We start from the raw sequence: 27,984 nt of genomic DNA on the forward strand, positions 1-27,984 counted from the left end.
AATTCTTCAATAGCAGATTTCTCTGAAATATCAAACAAAATACTCCCAAGTTCGACTTGAAGATAGCCAATGGCTTCATTAGAAAGTAGATAATTTAACACAATCAGTGGTTGGTTAGCTTTGATTCATTCTCTAAGCCTAAACACGTGTTTCCTGAAGCAGTGCTTGCAATAGGGAGAGGTGACTCTGATTTGTTTATTTAAAGAAATAAGTAATTTGTACATTTTGTACATCAGTCATGCTTTACAACAATAATGTTTTATATGTTACAGGTTTATCTTCAGATTCCAGTTTATTTAAATTTTGGAGGAGCTGTGTGTACATATCTTCGAAGATGGCTAGAAGCACCAGACATACCTGAAGATAAGATAGGAGACCATTATTGGGCACCATTACCTGAATGGACACAAAGAGATTTTATACCTTTTCCTTTCGAAAATTATGTTTCAAAATACTGGAATTCAAAATTACCTCACATGTTAGAAGTTGATAATATCAACAAATTGTTTAGCTTAGAAGAAGCAATTAGTGAATTAAATCTTGAAGATGATGTAAAAATTGAAGATTTTAATGACTTTTGCAAATGTACTACCTCTGGTTCTTCAAATACATCTACTTCTACCACCAGTATAACTACTACTACTGCTTCTTCATCTACTATCACTATTTCTACTATTACTACTATTGAAAGTGATCATGATAATGTTTCATCAAAAATTTCAACTGAGTACATTAATTGTCCACTTCATGGAAAGCAACGGATGCATGGAAATAGTGGTCAGAATGTGGATTTGACTGATATGGAAAAAACATTTGAGGGTAAGTAGTCAGATTTTATTATTATGTAGTTTTCCTTTATATCATTATTTTTTGTGAATGAATTATACAGAAAAGAGAAACAGTTGAAATATTATGAAATATATAAAGACACAGGCTAGAAAAGTTATGAGTATTTTATTGAAAGCTAAGTCAGAGTATTAAAAGAAATTGGCTATATATAGCCAGTTTCTTTTAATACTCTGACTTGGATCACCTTTTGTCTATAGACAAAATGTGACCCAAAAGAATTTCTTCTGACATTTTTTACTGAATGCAGAGATTCAGTAAACAATATCAGAAGTGGGTGCAATTGTTCAAATAATAACTGCTCACTTTGCTAAGGTTTATTAACCTGGTGCATGTAACATGGCACACAGTGCTACCACTACATTGGATGAAGAGATAGAAGTGCATGAAAAGGAGGTTCTAAGGCTATTGCATACACTAGATAGCAATTCAGCAATGAGGAGAGATAGGATATCAGCATGTATGCTAAAGGAATGTTCAACTGAACTGGTTAGGCCCTTGATGCATTTTATAATTTAAGTTTAAGTTTAGGAAAGATCCCACAGGAATGAAAAAACTTGATGATAGTCCTGTTATACCAGGGTTATGCAGAAACTGACATGTCTGATTACTGATCTATCAGTATCTCTGGAGTGGCGATGAAGATTTTAGATAGCTTGGTAAGAACATACTTGCAGAAATGGGTTGACAGACATGCTGTACTTTTTTTTGCAAGGAAAGCATGGATTTACTAAAAGGAGGTTATGTTTGAGCAAATTGCTCAAACATAACCTCCCTTTGACAATGACTGAGTTGGATGTGGGTTTCAAATCCCACCGTGAGCAGAGATTTTGTAATTGTCTTACTAATTCTATGTGGAAACATCTGTGACCCTACCACTTTTACCAGAGGCTTCACACCCAAACCTGAAACTGTAAGCAAATGATAATGGCTATCAATTCAATGGTAATGCACTTTGACATGATAAGTTTTCCAGTGGCATGTTATATTGATAGGGTTATGCTTGGAGAAAATGATGAGGCTAGAGATCTTGGAGTTACGATGAATAGGAATTTGAAGTTCAAAGGTCACATTGATTTTTTATGAAAAAAAAAGAGTGGCATGAGTGAAAGTAGTGTTAGATTTGAGCTGTGCTATAAAAAAAGTTTTTAATTAGTGTATAGTGTAGCTTTTTATCGCAAATTGTGCTGCATTTTTTCAGCTTGGATACGTGTCATTCAATAGTGTTGTTGGAATTTTTTGTTGTTTATATTTTGTTTTGCTACTTGTTTATGTTCGTATTGCTTCTTCTGAAAACAGCATCCATAAAGAAACACACATCAGCAGCATGTAAGGCTTCAATATGAAGGACTATCTGTACCTTGGACTTTTCGCAGTCGATGCATCACAAAAATTATATGTATTCACCGAAAAATGTGAAAAATTTGTAGACTGATTGGATAAAGGAGAAGGAAAGCATTAACATATGTGAAAAGTGTCTTGATATATTAGAGCAATTAGAAATGGGTGCAAGTGTCGGGACCATAGTAGAAGAGCTTAGGCAAGAGTTAATGAAATGAAAAAAAAGTGAAATGAAAACATCTGGAAGAGGATATTAAACATCTAAAGAAGAAATTGGCAGATGAGAATGAGAAAGAAGAAGTTGGTATTATGAAGAGAAAGTCAAAGGATAATCGTATATCATAGTATGGAAGCTTTATTATTAGAGGTGTGATGACTAATAAATTGCACAAAACATGCTTTCCTGGTGGAACAATGAAGCAAATAAGTAAATGCGTTGCAGAAAAGAAAACCCTGGATGGCAAAATTAGTGGTAATTGTGGACACAAATAACTTAGTTTGGAAAAAAAAAATTGATAGAGACTTGAGGAAGTTGTTGTGGCAGGTAAAGAAGAATAGTGTTGTTGGAAAAGTCATAGGCATTTTGCCCGGATATGACAAGAGTGAATTATGGCTGAGTTGTATGAGGATGGGGTTCGATTTGTAATTCTGTGGAGTGAATTTGAAGGAAAGTTGGAATTGTTTAAGGTTGATGGATTGCATTTGGATGGGTTTGTTGTTGGACAACAAACCCATTTCTGAGAAGGCACAGAGTCAAGAAGTTAATGTAGTAAATGATCAGAGTCTACTTGTGAAGCAGGATAACACAACTAAATGAATTGTATGACTGAAGGAAGGATACGACATTAAAGATGTGGTTCAGCAGCACAAGGTGATAGAATGCATAAAGGTGAGGATGAGACGGGTAGGGATGGAAATCGGAGTTAGGATCAGAGAAATGGGAGTGGTCAGACTGAAGAGAGAGGAGAGAGAAAGGTTTGATAGTGCATGCACAGATTTTGAACCTGTGTGGTGTGAAGTTGAAATAAACAGGTTAGTATATGTGATAGGATGCTGTTGTAGACCAGGGAATGCAGAGAATACTGATTGCAAAATATTTAGACAGATTAGTTGGGCATGTAAAAAAAGAAGGTGATCCTGATGGGAGATTTTAATTACAGGAATATAGAATGGAAGGAGATGGTGTATGGGAACAAGGAGAGTGAGTTTATTGAATTTCTTCGCAATATGTAGTTGTTAATGAAGTGTTGACACTGCCACCAATTGATGAGAGTGATCGTGAGATGCTTGTTTGGGAAATGATGAAACAAAAAAGGTTACTGCCAAAAGTAAAGTTACTTCCCCATACTGCATTTATGGAGGAGTATAAAGTGGATAATTATAGGAAGCACTGTCATCAGTCAGCATCAGTATGTTGCATAGATCAGCTGAGCAGAAAAAATGGTGAAAATGCATGGAAATTCACAAGGCAGTATCTGATAAATGCAATGTATAACTGCATACCAAGGGATCAAGTTGTGCTGGGAAATAAAATGCTATAGTGGAGGTACAAGACAGTTGGTTTGATCAGATCTATGAAGGGTATAAAGTGCAGGCTAAAAAAGTTGATGAGCATGGTAAAGAGAGAAAAGATGCAGATTGGTTGGTCATGCCAAGGTTAATTAAAGGGAATTTTTCTGCTATATAGCATGCAACAGAAAGAATAATTATGGCAGGTTGATACTGGTGGATAGACATGGCAGCAGACTAACAGTTGCAAAGGATATAGTGGATTATGGAATGAGTACTTTATCAGCTTTTATCATACTGGTGTAAATGATGAGGTGCAATATACAGAAGGGAGGCAACTATTGGGAGAATTGAAAATAAAATAATCAGAGGTGTATCAGGTGTAGATTGGGCTAGATGTTAATAAGGCTGGGGAATGGATGACATATCACCGTGTATTCTAAAGGAATGTGAAAGACAGTTGTCTGTGCCCTTGACCTGGTTATTTAATGAAAGTCTTGCAGTGTGTAGGGTTCCTACCCAGTCTGTTTAACTGTAGTTGTGGTCAAGGTGTTGGAGAGATTGGTTAGGAATAGAATACAGGATTGGGTTGACAGACGTAGCATTCTATGTGATGGTCAGCATGGATTTGTAAAGGAGTACGTCCTGTTTCAGCAATTTACTTGCATTTTATGATAGGGTAATGGGCTTATGTTAGATAAGGAAGAATCACATACAGTGATACTCTTGGATTTTGCAAAAGTGTTTGATAAATTACCAAATGATAATTTGGCATGCAAACTCCATGGGATGGGAATAGATGGTATATTAGTTAGATGGATTGGAGATTGGCTCTCTGAATAATACCAGCAGGTTGTGTATGGTGGAGCAATGTCTCAAAAAACAAAGGTAACCAGTGGCATGCCCCTAGGGTTCTATTCTTGGTCTGCTGTTATTTAACTTGTTTGTAAATGATATATCAAGTGGGCTGAGTGGAGATCTTCAGTTGTTTGCTGATAGATGCAAAGTTGGGAAGAATTATAAGTAGCACTAGCTGATGTTAATTCCATTCAGGAAGATTCAAATAGACTTTTTACTTAGACAAAGTAGTTTTAATATCAATAAGTGCAAGGTGTTGCATTTTGGAGTGTAGAAATATAAGGCTGTATACTACAGGGTGTTCGGGATAAATTTGACATATTTATAATTAATTATATTTTTCCGTAAGTTACATGTATTAACACACACTTCTCTTCATTTAAAAGTTTGGACCCTTCTTCATTCATATACAAGATGTCAGAAAGGATGGATAGCTGGAACCCACCTGAATCATGGAAGAGAATAACTTGTATCATGATGATTCGTGCCCGCCATCAAAAGAAGGATATTACGACTGCTGCCCAATGCTCCCTGAATACAGTAAAAACAATCAGGCATGAACTAGAGACTTGCAATGGTGACTACGAGGATGTAGCAAGAAGAAAGATCCCTAGCAGACGATCTGATTGCGTTCGTACAGCAGAATTCCTCGCAAATCTGCAGGAACAGGTGTTGAAGAACCCTGGCATTGGAATTCGGGCTTTGTTCGTGGAGTTGCTAACTGTAGTCAAGCCCTGGATAACAAGGGTAGCCAATGGTAGGCCGTATGTATGGCAGCAGGATTCGGCCCCTTGCCACACCTCTGGGAAAAGTCAAAAATGGTTGTCTGAAAATTTCTACGACTTCACCAGTCCAAATGTTTGGCCTCCAAACTCCCCAGACCTTAACCCCATGGATTATTTTGTATGGGGCGCAGTTGAAAAAGACACCAATCGCACTTCCAGTAATACAAAAGCCCAGTTAATGGATAAAATTAAAACAGTTTTTGCGGCCCTTCCCAGGGAGACTGTAGCATCAGCTTGTTCGAGGTTCCGAAGCAGAATTGAAGCTGTGATCGATGCTAATGGTGGTTATTTTGAGTAAATCTTGTTGATAGTATTGTAATTAACTCTGCCTGTAATGTTTTTTTGTCAATTCATTAAATTTAATAGATACAAAGAAGATTTTCTTTTTCCTTACGAAACTGTCAAATTTATCCCCAACACCCTGTATATTGATGGTTCTGTACTACAGGAAGTGAATGAGATTAGAGATTTGGGAGTGATTGCTTACAGTAGACTGAAGTTTAGAGGCATATTGCTAGTGTTGCAAAGGCTGCATACCGTAGTGCTGCTATGATAAGAAATACTCTAACATGTATGTTAGATAGTGAATGCATATGATGTCAAAATTTTACAAGATGATTTGGATAAATTGGGGGACTGGGCTAAGGAGAATGGATGTCAATTTAATGTAGCAAAGTGTAAGATTATGCATTTTCGGGTGAAAAGATTAGCAGCAGTATACTACATTGGTGGAACTGTACTCCAGGAGATTGACGAAGCCAGGGATTTGGGGGTGTTGGTGGACAGGGAGTTGAAGTTTAGGGGGCACATTGCAAAAGTGGCTAAATCAGCTCATCAAATCACTTGGTTACTGAAGAATACTTTGATGAGCAGAGACAAGCATGTTATTGTTCCTCTGTATCGAGCCTTGATAAGACCCCCATCTTGACTACTGTGCCCAGATCTGGGCGCCAGGGTTTCATCTTGATGGGGTGGAGGTAGAGAGGATCCAGAAGCGAGTGACCAAGATGATAGCAGGTCTGTGGAATGAATCTTATGAGAACAGGTTGAAGATTTGTGGGTTGCAGACATTGGTTGATAGGCAGAAGAGGGGGTGATATGATTGAGACATTCAAATTACTGAAGGGTTTCTATAGGATTAATTCAGAGGATATTTTTCAGAACAGGTCTGGTGGTGGGAGGACTAGGGGCCATCCATGGAAACTGGGCAAGAGTGTGGTTAGCAAAGGTGTTAGAACTAGGTTTTTTTGCATGGAGAGTGGTGAATGAGTGGAATAAGTTGCTAGAGTCTGTTGTGGGTGCCATGACTATGAGTTGGTTCAAGGCAAGGTATGATAGATACTGTGTGGAAGCTGAATGGTTGTTGACATGATGTTTAGGGCCTCCCTCGATGAGTCTAAGGACTCCTTGGAGTTGGCCGTAATAGTAATAATAATGTAAGGATTAGGAAGTGGTTGTGCCACTGTATAAAGCACTGGTCTTACCACACTTGGACTATTGTCCTCAAAATTTGATCACCTGGTTTTCAGTGTGATGTGGAGACATTGAAAAGGGTTCAGAAGCGAGTGCAATATCAGAACTTTTGATTGGTGGCTATGGAGAGAGGTTGAAGAAATGTGGATTGCAGAGTTTGGTGGATAAGAGGAAAAAGAGGTGATATGATAAAGATCTTTGAGTTAGTGAGAGAATTTTACCAGATTAATCCAGATGAGATTATAAGAAGAGTAGAAAGCACGAGAGGGAAAACCAGATGTCATTCCTGGAAGTTATGTAAGTGTGGTGAAGAGGGGTTTGAGGAGATTTTACATGGAGGATTGTCAGTGAATGGAACACATTACCAGAATGTGTTGTTAATGCAAGGATTGTTAAGAATTTTATGAGTTGGTATGGTAAAATATTGTTGTCAGTTGAATGAACATCCTCTTATGAGTCTGCCAACTTCATGGAGAGTGCAATAATAATAACATAAAACTAGGTATTTTTAATACACCAAAAAACGCAGCTTTAAAGATTTACTCCAATGAGCAAGCACTTATGCATGAATAAAAAATTGTCAGCACTACTTTCCCAAAAAGAATAGCTACAGCAAAAATACTATCAACAAATTTCTTAACAAGACCACACCTAATAATTAAAATAAACTAGATTAAAATAAAACTGTAGCCTTTGCATACATTAAAGATATATCAGATAAAATGCACAGAATACTACACAAATATAACCTTAATGCCACCTTTAAACCTCCTGCAAAATTAAAGAACTTTCAACTCCTCCAAGGATTCCTTTCCTCCCCTAGCACACCCTCCTTATACTGCATTCCAGTATTAGTATAAGGAGGCTGTGAGCAGGAGCATAAAAGAGCTGGTTCTTTGCATGGAGACTGATTGGTGAGTGGTATGCATATCCTAACATTATGGTGAACACAGATTTATTGAATGAGTTCAAAGCATGGCTTGATGGTCTTTGTGTGTAACAGTTATGTACCGTCCATGATGAGTCTTTTGACTCCATGGAGGTCTCGTGTTAATAACAGTAAACTGCCAAAAAGTTTAGTTAAGACTTGAGCTATGTAGTATTAGTAGATTGTAGTATTTACTGTAGTATTAGTTGATTGTTATAGCATGATGAGATTTAACATAGCTTCAGCACATAAACTAGTTGATATATAGAATATTTTGTTTATTCTGCTGTCGCTCACTAGCCAGTCATTATGGAAAGACTTATGATGATAAATTGAATATTTTTTGTTTGATATATATACTGTAGACATGAAAAAAAAAAAAAAAAAATTAATATGTCTTCCTCACATAGAAACACCACCTGAAAAGAAGTCTTGAAGAAGTGAAACATAATTGGATAAAGATGATACCCTGTCATTAACAGATGGAAGGATATGATGATTTTCCTGAGGATCAGAAGGGCAAAAACAGGAGCTGAGTGCTTGTTGATGATACCAGAGTAATTTGTTCACACATGGTGGGGATGCAAGGAGGAAATAGTGGCATTGAAGTAGTATGGAGTGAGATGAATAGGCTTGAGAAAATGAGGAGTAGTGAGTGACAGGAAAATAAGAAAGAGGATAATCATTATGATAGGTGATTTTGATTATGCTAATATAGATTGGAATGAAGAGATGGCATTTGGGGGATAAAGAGAATAAATTTCTCAAGTTTTGAGAGCAAATTATCTTACACAGTAGGCATTGGAGGGCTTGCAAGGATGAGATCTTCAATAACACCATCTCAATGGTGTTATTGAAAGAGCATCAAATATCCATCCATTTGGTTAGCATGATCATAAAGTGATCAGCTGGGTGGTGGTCCAGCCATATTAAAACTTTAAGACATACGAGGAGGACTTTTGTGAGGAAAGAATATATATGGAGTGCAACAGCAGTAGTTTCTGGTATTCCAAAGGTCAGGTGTAAATGGAGAGATTAGGCAATCTGAAGAAGATGATGATGTTATGGAGGTATCTTAAGGGGAATGGTAATAATTAGTTGCATGAGGAATATAAAGACTAAGCTAGGAAAATGACTTGGTAAGTATGGATAGCCATAGTGCAGTATGAGCAGCAGTTGGCCATCAGGTTAGAAAAAGCCCAGTAAATTCTTTTGATATGTGGCCATTATATGAAAGAATGATTAAAGAGAATGATATTAGTTTATGAAAATGGTAGGTAGACTGATAACCAATGTTGTTATCTAGAGATATTTAATGAACAATTCATCAAGGTATTTCTATCCTGCTAAGTGAGATATTATGCAGAGCTTATGTGTGGAGGAACTGATATTGAGTAAGCAGGAAGCATATGACAAATTAAGCAGATTTGAAGTTAATAAGGCAATGCGACTTCATGACATATTGTCACATATTTTAATGGAATGTTCAAGTATGGGGTTGGGAGCTATATAATGCAGGTGTGAAGTGTAAGTTCTTTGTGTGGAGAGTGGTTGGTGACCGAAATGCATTTTCTGAGAGTGTGCGAATGCAAAAACAGTGTAAGATAGAGTTCAGTGAGCTTTGCATGTGAGTGAGGACAACCCTCAATGACACTTTTGACTCCACTGAGGTGTAATGTTAATGATAATAATAGTAATGTAACAGTTGGCAACATGATATCAAATTCACCGTTTAGCATGAAGTAAATGGATTTCTTTTTTTTTTTTTTTTAGATCAAGATCCTGGAAGGATTGTCCAAAAAATCCTAAACAGGAGATTCTGTTTAGAATGGTATAGATAGTATCCCCTTACAATCTTAAATACTTTGCTTCCAGTGCAAAAAAAAATCCTAGCTTACATTCATGTGGATGGAGCCGACACTAAGCATTCTTTAAAAATTTATTTAAAAAAGAATTTTTGTCTTATTTATGTGTACTTTGATGCCTTTTTAATTGCAAACTTCTGCGACCAAGTTGAGAACTATATGAGTAACACTATTTCTTAATTAAATTTTTAAAATAAATTCAGTATCATGTGCAGGCAAACTTAAGTGTTGGCAGTTATTCATCCTCATGACATGTTTAGCAGTTTTAAACACAACACTATAAAAACAGATAAATATGATATTTATTAAATTGCTGATATTTTACTAGATTTCAAACCACCATTTTAGAGTACCGACACTTGTCTCAAAAAACAAGCACTAATAATTAACTAGTGCTGGAAATAGTTGAAATTGCAAGTGACAAAAGAACTTAAGTCCTGTTTTGATGTTCTCTAATGTTGGATAAAAGATATTTACAGCTTTTAGATTAAAGTTAGTCTTAAAAATCTCTCACGTTTTCAGTAAATTAATGCAGCTGTCCTTGTTGAATTAGGAGAGTACTTCATGACTGTTACTGACTCCAAAATAGTTTTTCTCTTACTTATAATGACTTCTGTGTAGCCCTGCAGTTCTCCAACAGATCTTCCTGTATCTCCATAATAAGCCATAGTGAGAGAATGAAGTTCTCTCACTATTGCTTATTATGTGGTGTGAAAGTCACATGGCAGTTATATTTATTACTGCTTTAGCTCTCTTTTCAGATGGAAAGAGAGCTAAATCAGATGTAAGGAGAGCATCCCAGGTGTAACTTGTTTTGTTTTGTCCCACCCCTCCAAAAACACACACGAAAAACAAAAACTGTTTTGTTTTTCTTGTGTGTGTGTTTGGAGGGGTGGGGATCATGTAGTATTTTATCTATTTTATAGAGGTTTTAGCCATGAGCTAAAATGTGTGTGAAGGTTGGAGCAGATAGCCGTGGCTGTATGAATGTTTTGAGGATACTATATAGGGTGTTTCAAAAGGATGTATACAACTTTGCAGGAGAACAGAGAACAAACTGGGAAGACATACAAAAGCTGAGTGAGTGAGTATCATGATGTAGTGAAACAAATTTTTGGCATAACTTTATTACCAAATGACAACACTAGATTGCGTGATACATCACACCATTTGAAAATGGTGACTTTTGATAGTGCAGAGCAAGCACATTGTGTGTTTTGGTTTGAGAAAATGAAGTCTGCAACACAAGTTCGGTGGAATTTCCACATGCAATACAGCAAAGAACCTCCATCATAAACAAGTTCACAGCACCCCAAAGGCTAACATTTTTTGGACCATAAACAAGAAGAAAGTGTATGGACCGTTCTTTTTTTTCAGAGTCTACTGTTACTGGTAGTGTGTATCTGGACATGCTATGAGGATACCTAATACCACAATTAGACAACAATGACCATGACGGACTCTTACATTTTCCAGCAAGACGGAGTACCTTCTCATTACCTGACAGATGTAAGGTCGTACCTCTGCACCCATTTTCCAAGCAGATTGCTTGGTAGAGGGGTGCATGGCCATCACGTTCCCCCCCAATCTTACACCATTAGATTTTTTCTTGTGGGGCTTTGCGAAAGATTGAATGTTTGTACCACCACTACCAACCAATTTGGATGAGCTGCTTTCCAGAATTACTGCTGCCATTGCTGAAGTTATGCCAGATATATTCTGCCACATGTGGCAGGAAATTGATTACAGATGGGACATATGTAGAATTACTGGAGGTAGTCATATTAAACTTTATAACTATGTTGAAATTTCAAGTGTTACACTATATTTGAATGGTAATAAAAATTATTCATCTGTCACTATTTACCTTCTATTGTCATTCAAAGTTGTATACTCCCCCCCCCCCCCACCTTTTGAAATGCCCTGTATTGTTGGGCTGGATCTTTATTGTTTAAAGATCCAACCACAATGTATTAATTTTTAAATAAATACATTTATTTAAAAATTATTATTTTTTCCATGCCACAAGAACAAAAGACATAAAACATTTATTAAGTTGCTGACATTTTGCTGTATTTCAAACCAGCTTTTTCTGTTTTTTTTTATTTTTTTTCCCTAATCTTTTTTTCTTCTACTTATAGAAAAACCAAAAGACACTAGAAGATATATAGACAATCACATAATCATCGAGCCCAACAATATGGTATGATGGTTAATACCACTCAACAGTGTATCTCAAAAGGTACACTGGGTACAGAACTCATGCTATCAACAGACAGAAACACATTTGATCACTATCCTTGGTATTTATCCTTAATGTAAAGCACATCCCCTAATGGAGATGTATGATGCTATACATTAAAGGCAGGGGCCACTACCCAGACCGGTTTCGACTTTTATTGAGGTCTCATCAGTGGGAGCCAGTCTTAAGAAATGCCAAGGTTTTAATAATACAGAGCTTATAAATTTTACCTAAACAAGTTGCCACAAGGTGCTTTGACCTTATTAATTAAAAATATCAGGATGAGAGATAGATGTAGAAAGTTTTTTTACCTTGGGTATGTTATATATTAAAGATACCAAGCAATTTTAAATAAAACTTGGTTTTAATCCTATTTCCCAAGTAAGCAAACAGACAAGTAAGTCAAGTTTGCACCTGCACATAGTGCAAGTACCACGAGTTGCCTGTACTTGCACTATGTGCAGGTGCAAACTTGTCTGTTTGCTTACTTGGGAAATAGGAATAAAACTAAGTTTTATTTAAAATTGCTTGGTATCTTTAATATATAACATACTCAAGGTTAAAAAAAAAAAAAAAAAAAAAAAAACCTTTCTACGTCTATCTCTCATCCTGAGATTTTTAATTAATAAGGTCAAAGCACCTTGTGGCAACTTGTTTAGGTAAAATTTATCGTGTCAGGACAAAATTGCACTGCAAAAATTATACGAGGACGAAATTACACAGGGACAAAATTACACTAAGAAAAAAAATTTTTAATTGTACAAAATTTATAACCAGCAAGGGGTAAATCACTAGTGCAGATTTCAGCAAGGGGATTAGGGAGGTGGTTGAGTTGAAAACTCAAAATGATGTAGTGATTAGCTATCCTAATTAGTACTAACCTCAGGAATAAATTTACAAGGAATAAATTCCTAAGGTAAAACCAATCGACAATTGTTAATTACCATGTACTGCTCAAGAATTTCTAAGAATTGTTTGGGTGAAGGTATATAAGTAAATTTTTGTCTTACTTTTGTCTTTTCTTCAGTTCTAGTTTAGTGACTCAAAGTTCCGTAATACAACTAGCGTATAACGTGCTACGTAATAAATTTCGTGATTAATTTTTTTTAATTATTTAAATTTATTAATTTTCCCATGGCTGATTTTGAGTACGGCGTTAGTAATAAAGGTGGTCAAATTATAATTTACAAAGGATTTGAGTTTGTTCGTCACCGTGAAACTGCTATCGGAACTATTCATTGGCATTGTGCAAAGTTTTAGAACTTTACATTGTCGATCGCTGCTCCATACCAGAGACAACAAGATTATCCGTGAGTCTTCAGAACACTGTCATGTTAATAGGACTTTTTAATCTGAAGCTCATCAACTTGCAAATCAAATTAAAAGAAGAATGCCAAATCCAGGCACAACGGCTCATGCAATTATAGCTAACAGTTATAGTGACTATATCAGACGGATTAAAAATGTGCCTACCGAAGAAGAGCTCCATGACGAGGTGATGAAATAGATCCGAAGCTAAAACAATCGGAAACGTTCCGTCAAATCCAGATAACAAAAATTTTGAAATACCAGAGAAGTACTCTAAATGGATTATTCATGATTCCGGGGAAGGAAGATCCAGAACGTATAATAATAATTGGTCACAAGACTCTTGTAGATCAACTTGTAGTTAATGATTTTTGGCTAGCAGATGGTACATTTAAAGTGGTTCCAGAAATATATTATCAGTTATACAGTATCTATCTCCAATATGATTCAGGCATCGCTTTTCCTTGTCTACTGGCTCTTCTACCAGGGAAAAAGGAAGAAATATATGTGAAGATGCTGAACATGTTACTGGAGAAAATTCTTCAAGTTCAACCACAAAAAATTTTGACCGATTTTGAAATAGCAGCAATGAATGCTTTCCTACCGTGTTTGAAAACATCGAAATTGGTGGCTGCTTTTTCCACTTCTCACAATCGATTATATGCAAAGTAAATGAATGTGGACTAAAATCTCTATATGAATCCAACAGTCATTTGCAGCACACGTTAAAATGTTACAATCACTTGCACTTTTGCTAGAAGAAGTGTTAGAAACATTTTTAGAAGTTGCTGATCTGTTCTCTAATTTAGATGAATATAATGAACAAATCGAGCAAGTTCTCCTTTACCTCGAACGTACATATATTCGAGGTCGACAGCTCAGGAACGGCACTTATAAACAACCTCTATTCAATATTTCTACTTGGAACCATAGACACTCTGCAGCCAACTGTATAACTAGAACTACAAATTGTATCGAAGGATGGTACTATGGACTTTAGTCGCTCTTTCAGTGTTCCCATCCAACTGTTTGGAAATTTTTGGATAACATTGTTAAAGAATTATCTTTACAACATACAAACTATTTGCAGCATTTAACTGGTCAACGAAACCCAGGACATCGTAGATACATTTCGTTAAAACAACGTATTTCAAATATTGTACAAAATTACGACTCTAATAGACGATTAGATTTTTTACATTGTGTAACTTATATGACTTAGTGTTTATTTTTTATTATATTTTAAAATAAAAGTAATTTTTGTAATATTAAGAAAGTTTGTGTTTAATTTGATAACAAAATAACAATATTTTAATCGAATTAAAGTCAACAGGTAGGTCTTATAAAGTATTACAAAATTAACAGAACTCTTATCTGAAAATAAATATAAAATTCATCATAAAAATTTAAAAACTCTAAAGTAAAAAACTTCGGTATGAATATTCAAATTTGTGTAATTTTTTCTTAGTGTATTTTTATCTATACATAATTTCATGCTTGTGTTATTTCTTCCTTGTGTGATTTTGGCAGTGTAATTTTATCCCATGTAATTTTAACATGTAACCAAAATTTATAAGCTCTGTATTACTAAAACCTTGCCATTTCTTAAGCCTGGCTCCCACTGATGAAACCTCAATAACGGTCAAAACCAGTCTGGGTAGTGGCCCCTGCCTTTAATGTATAGCATTGCTAGGGGACAGAAACACAGTTGCGATCTCCCCCACTCTGATGTGAGTACTGAGACTTCATATGGACTGCTGCGTAATAATAATAAGTATTACTACATTTAACTGTTGAGTGTAAGTGAATGACATAATGATGTTGTCTGCTTATGTCTTGATATTTGAATCTATTCATATGCTTTATGGAGAGAATATTTTTCTCTTTGTATAAAATATTTCAGATTTTGGGAAAAGAATTGGTGAAAGAGCTAAATGTGGCAACAAAATAACTTTTTAAAATGTTGCAGGAGAGTGCAGTTGATTCCAGCTTGCTATAAAATCAAAGAGGCTTTTCATTCTCCTCAAGCATATTACATTTATTAGCATGCAACTTTTTCTTTGTTAATTAATCAGATTACAGCTGATTTTCATTAATCATCATATTATTTCTATTACTGCTGAATTAACTAATGTTTTTTCTTTTGACAGACAGACACCTGAAGAACTGTCATTAATATTTCAGGCCATACTTTAATTAATGAAGAAATCTCAGTATTGTCAAAATGGTTAGATTATGCTGTACCTCTGAAAACCGTTCCCTTTATGTCTAGTATTGATAAAGGTCTTCATAACTTCTGTTTTCCTTGATTAGTAAAACTATTTCAATCAGCATATATTCTATTTTAATCCATACCTCCTCACAGCAATTTGTCAAAAAATTATATTCTAGCTCTATCATCTCCTAAATGTAATGAGAACACGGTGATTACCAAAGCAGATCTAGGATGTGCAGTTGTGGATTATGATAAAAATAACTACTTTAGAAAGCTTAATCATCTACTTCATGATCAGACCACATATAAATGCCTTACCAGATCCTATTCAAACACAAATCAACAAACTTAATTTCCTGGATGAAGTTCTTTCTTTGGGGGGGGGGGGATGAAGAAGCCATTAAAAAGTTGAGTTCATCATGCTAGACCTCCCTGACTTAATTTTTATTGTCTTCCCAAGACACATAAAGAAAATGTTCTATTAAGACCTAGTGTGAATTTTATAGGTTTGTCCAACCTATAAACTTTCAAAACATCTATCAAATCTTCTCTCCACATTTACAGGAAATTCTTCTTCTTTCATTAAAAATTCAGATTTCAAGAATAAAATATCAGGATTATCTTTACCACAGATCTTTTAATCAGTTTGATATAATTTCACTCTTTACAAACATCCTTGCTCATTACAGCAGAATAACTATGCAATGATTTTCCTTCTGATATGGTAAAATTATTCAAATTTGTCATAATTTCAGGCTATTTTTGTTGTTAAAACAAACTTTATAAACAGATGAAAGGAATTATAATGGGATCTCCTATTTTCCCCTGCTCTAATTTTCCTCTAGCAAATTATATTATGGAATAGTTTGAACAGCATATTATCATAATTTTTTTCTCCTAAGCCATCTTTGGAAGGATGATTATGGAAGGATGACATTGATTGGAGAAAATGGTATAAAGACAGCTGTTGCAGAATGTGTGGTGGAGATACTAAATGAGCAGTTCATAAAGATCTTTCAGTCTTGTGAATGTGACTTCATGGAAAGATTGAGAGTAGGTAATGATGGGGAGAAGAGACTGACTGTAAGTGAGCAAGAGGTGTTTGGAGAGTTGAGTAAACTAGATGTAAATAAGGCTGTGGGACTTGATAATATATCCTCACTTATTCTGAAGGAATGTGCCAGGGAGGCACATTTCTTCAGAATAACAAATGTCAACTCCCTGGCACATTTCTTCAGAATAACAAATGTCAACTCCCTGGCACATTCCTTCAGAATAACAAATGTCAACTCCCTGGCACATTCTGAAGGAATGTGCCAGGGAGTTTACACCTGCCTTGACATATTTTTTTAATACGAGTCTTGCACTTGGTCAAGTTCCTAAGGAGTGGAAGGAGGGCAAGATTGTGCCACTTCATAAAGGAGGTGATCGAACTCAAGCATCAAACTATAGGCCTATCTGTGTGTGTCAGGCATTGTAGTTAAGTTGTTGGAGAAGCTTGTGAGAACTAGGATCCAGAGTTGGGTTGACAACAATGGTATTATCTTTGATGGACAGCATGGATTTGCTAAAGGGAGGTCATGTTTTAGTAATCTACTTACTTATTACAATAAAGTGACTGCTTCCTTGGACAGAGGAGAAGGAGATACACAGTAATATACTTGGATTTCGCAAAGGCTTTTGATAGAGTACCTCATGATAAGTTGACAGTCAAACTAGAGCAGATGGGGTTGGATATTAGATTAGTGCATTGGATTGGAGACTGGCTATCTGATAGGTATCAACAAGTTGTGTATGGGGGTCTGATATCCAGGAAAAGGAAAGTCACTAGTGGAGTGCCTTAGGGATCTGTTTTAGGGCCATTACTGTTTAACTTGTATATTAATGATATTGGTGAAGATTTGGATGGAGATATTCAGTTGTTTGCAGACGATGCAAAGTTAGGATGAACCATAAAGAGTAGTGAAGATGTTGTGGCCTTACAAGAAGACTTGAATAAATTGAGTGATTGGGCATGGAAATGGGAGATGTGAGTTCAGTGTTGCAAAATGTAAGGTTTTAAAATTTGGAAAACAAAGATGGGATGCAGAATTTATGCTTGGTGAGATGATGATGCGGAGGACACTGACGTGTCCTCCGCATCATTCCCAGAAGCCTTTGTATTGTCTTCACAATTTTGGCAATGTGTCCCCTAAATTTTATATTGTTGGAGATAGAGGAAATAAGAGATCTGGGGGTGATAGTGGATAAGGATCTAAAATTTAGGGGACACATCGCCAAAATTGTGAAGACAACACAAAGGCTTCTGGGAATGATGCAGAGGACACTGATGTGTAGAAGTAGGAAGATTCTTGTTCTGTTGTATAAGGCTTTGATTAGGCCACACATGGACTATTGTGCCCAGATTTGGTCACCGGGTTTTCAGAAGGATGAAGAGATGTTGGAAAGGGTCCAAAGGCAACTGACTAAGGTAGTTTCTGACCTCTGGAATGTCAAGTATGAGGAAAGATTGAGAAGATGTAATTTACAGAGTCTGGTGGACAGGAGGAAGAGTGAGATATGATAGAGACCTACAAATTGGTAAGGGGTTGTTATAGGATCAGTGGTGGAGAAGTTCTGCGGAGAATAGTGGGAGATCAGGAGTCAGATCTTCCAGGGATGACCCCTGGTTCTCCAGGGCTCATCCCTGGAAACTGTATAAAGAGGGTGTGAGTAGGGGAGTGAGAGGCAGATTTTTTTTGTGCAGAGTCGTGAATGATTGGAATGCCTTGCCTGAGAGTGTGGTGTCTGCAAGGAGTTTGAGTGTGTTTAAGACACGGTATGATGATATGTGTGTGTGATAAAAGGACCTCCCAGATGAGTCTGACTCCTTGAGGTTTTGAGGTAATAATAATAATAATCTATTTGGTGCAGATATGTTGATCAGGTTTTTGCTGTGTGGAACACTTCCATGCCCAATCTTCATGAATTTCTTGAGAAAATTAATTTAATAAACTGAAGAATTAAATTTACACTCAAAGTAAATGACAGCAGTTGTCTCCCTTTTCTGGTCAGTCTCATTCTTCATCAGCCTAATCGCAGTCTGCATTTCTCAGTATACAGAAAACCAACATATTAGTAAATATGGTAATTCTCACACACCTCATATCATCCCTCCTGTCAGAAATGAGGTGTGATTAAAACTTTAGTTCACTGTGCACATAAGATATGTTCTACTGATTCTCTTTTAAATAATGAATTGTCATTTATCAGAGTTATTTTCATCTTTAATGGTTGTAATACAAAAATATTCGATGAAATAATGAATAATTATGGCCTTCATCCTAATTTTCCTTGAGAAAAAGTTTCTAGAATTTCAATTCTGTGTGTTAAAGGACTCTCAGAGAAAATTGCAAGTCTTCTTTACCACGTTGACCTATAAGTTTCTTTTTTTTCCCATCCAGTTTGTATTGAATTCCTTCCTAGTTTCTTTTTCTCTAGCAACTATTCCAATAGAAACCTGTCAAATGATTCAGATACAATCTCTCCATTTCTTTCTATCCTCCCAAATTCTTGCTTCATGAACATACACAGGCTTCTTTTTTTGTTTAAATTAAGGGATATTACATCCCATATAGTTTCTTAGCCGAATAAGAAACTCAAAGAGCTTCATGCCGAATATAGTAGAAACTATATAAAGTTCAGCGATTCCAAGCGTAAGCAAATACCTGGATACTGCAGCAACTGACCCTGCAGTATCCAGGTATTTGCTTACGCTTGGAATCGCCGAACTTTATATAGTTTCTAGTATATTCGGCATGAAACTCTTTGAGTTTCTTATTCGGCTAAGAAACTATATGGGATGTAATATCCCTTAACTTAAACAAGTTATATGTCGCCGAATTGAAGCCTTTGGCTCTTCATATATCTAATAATACACAGGCTTCTTTTTTCTAGATCTTCTCTTATCTGGTCTCATTTCTTTTTCCATGGTCTTCCCCTTGGTCTTGTCTGCTCAAATTGCATTTCATTTCATATATTCTTGGTAGTCTTTCTAAATTCATTCTCATTAAATATTTGTCCAAACTACTTTGTTAATCAAAAGCTTGAATGGTACCTCATGCCCTAAAGTAGACTACTTACACTATTAAAAAAAAGTTAGGCCCAATGAAATCCTCTTCATTATCTCCTTGTTTAAACTTCCATCACTAGAAAGTATATTTCCCAGATATTTAAAGTTTTCACTACTTTTCAAATATTGCCATTGAGTCTAATGTCATTAACACTTACATTTCCACTATGATGTAAAACAATGCTCTTACTCTTCCTGCTATTAATATGAAACCCATAATTCTGTGTCACACTGTTTCATTTGTCCAGTTTCTTCTGTAGTTTTTCTTCTTCTTCTGAATGTGCCCAAATCACCATATCATTTGCAAACACAGCTATTTTTCCTTTCTAATCATTAACCTTATCTAGGATGCTATTCATCACCACAATGAACAGCACTAGTGATAAGACAATTCTGTGTTGCAATCTCTTTTTAAGTATAAACTACTCTGAATTACCATAGTCTTCACACAGCTCTTCAACTTAACACACATATTCTTTATCATGACTATTTCTTCTTTTTTCTATGCCTCTGTTTTTCAAACTTTCCCAAACTTTTTCCCATTAAACCCATTCAAGGGCTTTTTCCAAATCATCAAATGCCATAAACAAGCTTTTCCAAATTCTAAGTGTCTTTCCATCATTTCTCTTACAGTAATAATCAAATCAACAGTTGATTGCCCTTTTCTAAAACCAAACTGCTCTTCTCTTAGACTTTCTTCTATTTTATCTCTTATTCTTGTTGCCATTATCCTTTCAGAAATCTTTGCACAGTGGCATAATATTATTCCTCTATTTTTTTTTTTTTAAATAACGAAACCTGTGGTGCGATCATAATTAAAAGAAACACGTGTATTAATCACAGTGAAAATTATTTAATTGTAAATATTTCATCCTAAGTATCTTAGGACATCATCAGTACAGTAGTTTTAAACAATAATACGAATAACATACAGTTAAGGTGCATGATTACAATAGACTCTCATTAAACGTGCATAACGTGCTACAGTAGTACATAAAAAAAAAAAAAAAATTAATTATTTAACACAATTTTGTATGACAATTTCCCATACTTTAGGAATAGTAAGAACGTCGTTGCAGTTTAAGTTTGGTCTGTGTAGTAGGGCTTCAGAACTTTCTTTGTATAAACGTTCATGTTTATATAAAGATCTATGTAAAAGTTTAGACTTTTCCCAATGGATTCTATGGTTTGGATTTTCAATTCCATGTTGAGAGAGGCCAGATTTCTGCGGTTTAAAAAGACAAATGTGGTCTTGATGTTCCGAGATGCGTTTCTGAACAGACCTACCTGTCTGTCCAAAGTAAGATAATTTGCATGAGCATGGAATCTCATAAATCTCATTTTATCTAACCTTCTCTGCCCTCACATAGGCCACTCAGTTTCTTCAATCAAAAATTCTACTGAGTTTCACACAAAAATTAAAGACATTCAACTATCAAAAACTGACTTGTTAATAAGCTTCGAGATTGTCTCCCTCTTCACAAACATTCCCGATAAAGAAACAATAGAATTACTAACTCAAAAATTTCCGTATGATATAGTTGAATTGTTCAAGTTTGTTATTGCATCAGGTTACTTCACTTGGAAAAGTCAAATTTACAAGCAAGAAGAAGGAACAGCAATGGGATCTCCTTTATCACCAAACTTGTTTCTAGAACACCTTGAGGGAAAAATATTCACTTTTGAACCCAAATCAAAAATTTGGTTAAGATATGTCGACGACGTATTTGCAGTCTGGGATCATCCTGAACATGAATTACAACTGTTTCTAGATAAAATTAACCTTCTTCATCATCGCATCAACTTTACGTTAGAAAAAGAATTGCCACAGGGTATCTCCTTTTTTGGATTTACATATCCAAAGAAAAAAAGACAGTTCCATTGGCACGTCTGTCTTTCGCAAGCCTACATTCTCAGGTCGCTACATTCACAATTCTTCTGCTCATCATCCATCTCAGAAATCTGGCATTATTAAATCACTAGTTTCCAGAGCACACAAATTCTGCTCCTCTGAAGAATCTTTAAACCAGGAATTAGAAGTAATCAAAATACAGCCATCCTAAATGGATATAATCCTAAAACAACTCAAAAAATCATCAGTAGTCACTTCTCCACACATCAAACCAGACAGGAAGAAGTCCATAGGATTCCCATACCTTATGTTAAAGGCATCTCAGAACGTCTTTCTAAAATGATGAAGAAATACAATTTTGCCACTACTTACAAACCTATCAACCAAATTTACAACTTGTTACCTCCTCCTAAGGACAAACTCTCACCTTTGATATTGCCTGGCGTTTATGAGATTCCATGCTCATGCAAATTATCTTACTTTGGACAGACAGGTAGGTTTGTTCAGAAATGCATCTCGGAACATCAAGACCACATTCATCTTTTTAAACCGCAGAAATCTGGCCTCTCTCAACACGGAATTGAAAATCCAAACCATAGGATCCATTGGGAAAAGTCTAAACTTTTACATAGATCTTTATATAAACATGAACGTTTATACAAAGAAAGTTCTGAAGCCCTACTACACAGACCAAACTTAAACTGCAACGACATTCTTACTATTCCTAAAGTATGGGAAATTGTTATACAAAATTGTGTTAAATAATTAATTTTTTTTTTTTGTACTACTGTAGCACGTTAAATGAGATTCTATTGTAATCATGCACCCTAACTGTATGTTATTCCTATTATTGTTTAAAACTACTGTACTGATGATATCCTAAGATACTTAGGATGAAATATTTACAATTAAATAATTTTCACTGTGGTTAATATGTGTGTTTCTTTTAATTATTATTCCTCTATAGTTACCACACTCTCTTCTTGAGCCTTCTTTATATATATTTGAATAATAATCCCCTTGGTTCAGTTATTAGCTATCACCTTCTTACTCCAGATCAGTCTAAAGATGTCCGTCTCTCTCATCCTGGATTGTTTATAGGTTCTCTTGGTCTTTGGCCTTTTTTGTTATTATGAGTAGACAAGCCATTCAGCTTGGATTTGTATAGAGCATCAAGAGTCTGATAAGTCTGGTTTAGTCAGCCATGCCTTATCCACTAGGCATAAAACTAAAGTACTACATAAAAGTTATTTTCTTCTTGAAAGATTATATAAAGAGAGATATGAAGCCCACAATCACAGTCCAAATCTCAACAAAAACAATTGCCTTAAAGTTTCCCAATTTTGGAATGTCATCCAAGTAACGCTCCTCATTCCTGTTTCATAAAATTGTAATTATTTAAATTATTTCTTTGAATTGTAATAGTTACAGATGGAGCTATTCTCCTGAAGTTCATAGAAGTAGGAGAGACAAATGTGTGTTGCAGAGTGGAGTAAAGTGCCCTCCTGCAATGAGTCCTTGGACTCTTTGGAGGTGTCATATAATAATAATAATATATTGTCACATGCTTGCAATTTAAGTGTTGTTCTTAACTGTATTGACAATGGCTAAGTAACCTAGCCAAAAATTCTACAAATATTAAATAATTTTTTCTTAACATAAATGTAATTCTGTCACTTCATAATAATTATTATTATAATCTTATGAAGTAGCAGGAATGTAAACCACAAAAAGTTATTTATTTAACATGCTGCTGAAATTAGTAAACATATACTAGTGATTTAGTGTAGTTCTCTTTCCTTGTAAAATTTTTTAGCTATGTTTTTGGTTTGATATAATCTTTATGTGCATGATTGACAGTCCTTGTTTGTCACAAACATTGGGAAGCACAGCGTGAAAGATTTTGTTTTTTCTAATTTTTGTATAAATTTAATTGCAGATGATGATGACATTTTACCCGCTGAATTATTTCTCTCTCCAGAAATAAGTAATCAGTTTAAACAAATTCGTAAAGTACAAAATGCACAAAATAGGCTTCAAAAAAAGCTTCAGAGCAAAAAACTTAAACAGGTTAGTATTGTTTTAAGCATTAATTTGAAGTATTATATTTTATAGTATAAAATCAGAGTCAATTTTATACTTCACAATATACATTACTATGCAAGGCATAATATGCATGCACTACTCTCAGTATGCATACTGTTTACCTCACTTTTTGGTGCATCCTATAACTAGAGCTTGTTTGTGTAATTAAAAATGCATGCATTCATTCTGTGTACTAATGCTGACTTAGTAAGTCAGCATTACTTTAATGCATAGTTGATGAAAAGTAGATTCCTTAATGGATTGCATATTCTCAGTTGGACCAATAGGCACCAAAATAAATTAGATGAACATGTGTCTTAGAGGTTTTTTTTTCCCTACAAAAACATTATTCATTATTATAACCGGCCTCTGTTGTTTATCATAGCGTTTCCCTTATGCAAACAACGTTTACAGCCATTATTGTTATGTTATGTATTCATATTTAACTTATTTTAACAGTATTGATCTACAATACCACATAAGAACAAAATTGACAGGCAGTTTATTAATCTGCTGATATTTTGCTGGATTTCGAAACAGACTGGGATCATCTTGCAGCAGAATGAGCTTGTCGCAGAATATAATTATTATTATTATTATTATTATTATTACACAAGTAGGGGTTAAATGGATGAATTACACCATTAAGCTTGAGCTGCAAATAAAGAAACAACTATGGAGGGAATTTAAAGAAAGGGGTGACCTGCAGGTACACGAACGGTATAAAGTGCAGGCCAGAAGGGTAACGAGTGTGGTTATAAAAGCAAAAGCGGATTATGAAAGGAAACTAGCTATGCAAGTTAAAGAGAATTCCAAACAGTTCTTTCAATATGTTGCAAGCAAGAAAAAACTGTACATGGCAAAATGATTTTAAGGAATGACGATGGCAAGGAGGTCACTGAACCAGTCGATATAGTGGAGTTAATGAGCACGCACTTTGCAAAAGTGTATTATCCAGGTGGTGACATTGAAAAAATGAAGGAACCATTAGTTTATATGGGAATTGTGATGAATGAAGTGGAGGTGAATAGTCTATTACAGAACCTTAATGTGAATACATCTCTGGGATTGGATGGTATACCGGCACGGGTCTTGCGTGAAGCGGCTAAGGAATTATCAGTGCCCTTGACCATGTTGTTTAATCTGAGTCTCGGGTCTGGTTTAGTCCCGAAGGTGTGGAAAGATGGGAAAATGGTTTCACTGCATAAAGGAGGATCCAAGACTATGGTTGCAAATTACCGACCGATCAGCATATCAGGAGTCGTTGTCAAGGTCTTGAAGAAAGTAGTCAAGGGGAAAATACAGGAATGGATTGATCAAAATGAGATACTGTACAGGGGACAGCATGGCTTTGTGAAGGGTAGATCATGCCTCAGTAACTTGCTCAAGTTTTATAACAAGGTGACGGCTGAACTGGATAAGGGTAATGGGTTTACAGTGATATTGCTGGACCTGGCAATGGCGTTTGACAGGATACCACATGGAATTCTAATCTGTAAACTACAACATATGGGAATGGATATAGGGTTGGTGAGATGGATAGGTGGGTGGTTGATGGAGAGATATCAAAGAGTAGTTTATTCAGGAGTAGAGTCCAAAAGACGGCCTGTGACTAGTGGTGTGCCGCAGGGTTCTGTTCTTGGACCACTGCTGTTTAATCTGTTCATTAACGATATAGGGAAGGATCTAAGTGGAACAGTTCATTTGTTCGCATTTTGGGGTGAAAAGATTAGCAGCAGTATACCACATTGGTGGAACTGTACTCCAGGAGATTGATGAGGCCAGGGACGTGGGAGTGTTGGTGGATAAGAAGATGAAGTTTAGGGGGCACATTGCAAAAGTTGCTAAATCAGCTCATCAACTCACTTGGTCATTGAAAAATACCTTGATGAGCAGAGACAAGCAAGTTATTGTACCTCTGTACCGAGCCTTGATAAGACCTCATCTCGACTACTGTGCCCAGATTTGGTCACCTTGGTTCCTTCTTGATGGGGAGGAGGTGGAGAGGTTCCAGAGGTAAGTGACTAAGATGACAGCAGGTCTATGGAATGAGCCATATGAGAACAGGTTGAAGATTTGTGGGTTGCAGAAACTAGTTGATAGGCAGAAAAGGGGAGATATGATTGAGACATTCAAATTGCTAAAGGGATTCTATAGGATTAATTCAGAGGATATTTTTGAGATCAGGACTGGTGGTGGGAGAACTAGGGGACACCTATGGAAGCTGGGCAAGAGTGTGGTTAGCAGGGGTGTTAGAGCTGGGTTCTTTACTTTTAGAGTGGTAAATGAGTGGAATAAGCTGCCAGAGTCTGTTGTGGGTGCTATGACGGTGAGCGAGTTCAAGGCAAGGTATGATAGATACTGTGAGAATGTCGTATAGTTGTGTGGACATGATGTTTAGGACCTCCCTCGATGAGTCTAAGGACTCCCTGGAGTCACCCAAAATAATAATAATAATTTAAACACACGTGGATAGGCTTATTTATCCATCACATATATTGAATAGGATTTAAATGGTATTCGTGCGAACACAGATTGTTAAGAAAATAACTAATTATTAACTTAAAAGCTAATATTTCACTGGGATTATATCCAGCATCTTCAGAGCATACAAACAAAGTTTGTTACAAATGCAAGACAACCACAATTCGGTGTAACAGTGGAGCTAGTATGAGTAATTGCAGCGTGCAACACAAGACTAAAGTCCTAATATGGTGCCATCTAAGTTAAAAAAAAAAAAAAAACGTACTCCAAAGTTTTGAACAAAAAATATAGTAGTCCAAATGGCAGCCGAGCCTTTTGGTCTCTCGCCAAAGCAATAGGCCGTAACTTCTGTCCAACACTATTCCCACTCCCATCACACCTCAATGGCTCTACTGCATCATCACCCACAAGAAAAGCCCTTCTTCTGACCTCATACTTTGCTTCGATTGCATGCATAACTGACAATGGTAAATGTCCCCCAACCATTCCAGACACCCAACATACAATGCCCCCCTATATCCTTTTGCCAGGATGAGATCAGAAAAATACTGTCCAAATTAGACACAAAAAAGTCTTTTGACCCCCAATTGTTCTGAAAGTTTGTGCTCCATAGCTGACCCCTATCCTATGTCAGCTATATATACTCTCCTACACCACTGGAATCTACCCCACAAACTGGAAATTGGCCTATATTCAGCCCATTCCCAAGAAGGGTGACAAGTCACTGTCAGCCAATTACCGCCCTATCTTGCTTATCTCAGTCCTGTCAAAGGTAATGGAAAAAAGCATCAATTCCCAACTCCTACACTATCTTGAAGACATTCACCAAATAAATGATCGCCAGTATGGATCCCTCCACTGCCAATCAACAGGAGATCTGCTCGCATACATCACCCATCTCTGGACAAATGCTATGGAGAGGTTTGGCGAATCTCAAGTGGTTGCATTAGATATCTCCAAAGCCTTTGACCGGGTCTGGCACAAAGGCCTACTAGGCAAACTACCATCATTCGGTCTGACCCAGGACTTCTGTAGGTGGATTGCCAGTTTTCTGTCCGGACACACACTGTGTGTGTGAATGTGGACAGCTCCCTATCCTCTCAACACTCAATTAATGCTGGGGTCCCACAAGGTTCTGTCCTCTCACCAACCTTCTTCCTGCTTTATATCAATGACCTACTGCAATTGACCTCCAACCCAATACGCAGTTTTGAAGACGACAGCACACTACACTCTTCGCTTGCATTTGATAAACCTTACCCTACACAACTCGCCTCAACCTACAGAACATCAACCACCACCACCCTCAACTCCGATCTCCAAGCCATCCTACAATGGGGTTCTGATAACCTCATAAATTTCAACGCCAATAAAACCCAGTTGTGCACTATTTGCCATAAAAAAGAACAATTTTTCCCCGGTATTCTTTTTGATGATAAGCAAATTTCCAGATAGTTTGAGATCTCACTCCTTGGAATCACCCTCACATCAAACCTCTCCTGGCATAAACATATCTCAAACATTGCATCCTCAGCCTCAAAAAAACTAGAATTTCTCTTTCATTCAAGACGTTACTTCACCCTTGAACAACTATTAACGTTATACAAGTCACAAATCTGCCCAACTATTGAATACTGCTCCCACATATTCGGTGGGGCCGCTAAAAGCTCTCTCAAAATGCTCGACTCAATACAGAGGAGAGCAATTAGACTTATCAATGATCCATCCCTTACCAACTCTCTCCCTCCACTTTCACACAGATGTATGGTCTCTACAGTATGTTTATTCTACAAATATTTCCATGGGAAATGCTCATCTGAAATAACATCAATAATTCCCCCACTCACTACTAAGCTCATTGGAACACGTGCAGCTGCTGCACAATATCCCTTCGTAGAACAGAACAAACAGAACAAGTTTCTTTTCCTCTTCCTTCATCCCTGCAACTGCTGCACTGTGGAACAGTCTCCCACCTGCTGAGTTTCCCAAGGAATACAACTTAAAGTCATTCAAATCAAATGTAAACAAATTCCTCCTTTCCCAACCCACCACCCATGGCCAGGATTAATGTACTATGGGTTG

The 27,984-nt window shown here is 36.3% G+C and overlaps 1 protein-coding gene across 1 annotated transcript in view; it reads left to right on the forward strand.

Moving 5' to 3' along the window:
- Positions 1–27,984, forward strand: part of LOC150101976 (uncharacterized) — a 283,338-nt gene that overhangs the window by 169,435 nt on the left and 85,919 nt on the right. The window contains exons 8-9 of the mRNA XM_090400543.1: positions 273–819; positions 23,273–23,403. Coding sequence (XP_090256669.1) covers positions 273–819; positions 23,273–23,403 — 678 coding nt within the window. The remainder of the gene's footprint in view (positions 1–272; positions 820–23,272; positions 23,404–27,984) is intronic.

This window comes from Typopeltis vanoorti, chromosome 11 (genome assembly GCF_054136105.1).
Source record: "Typopeltis vanoorti isolate ZY-2024b chromosome 11, IOZ_Tvanoo_1.0, whole genome shotgun sequence".
Lineage (NCBI taxonomy): Eukaryota > Metazoa > Arthropoda > Arachnida > Uropygi > Thelyphonidae > Typopeltis > Typopeltis vanoorti.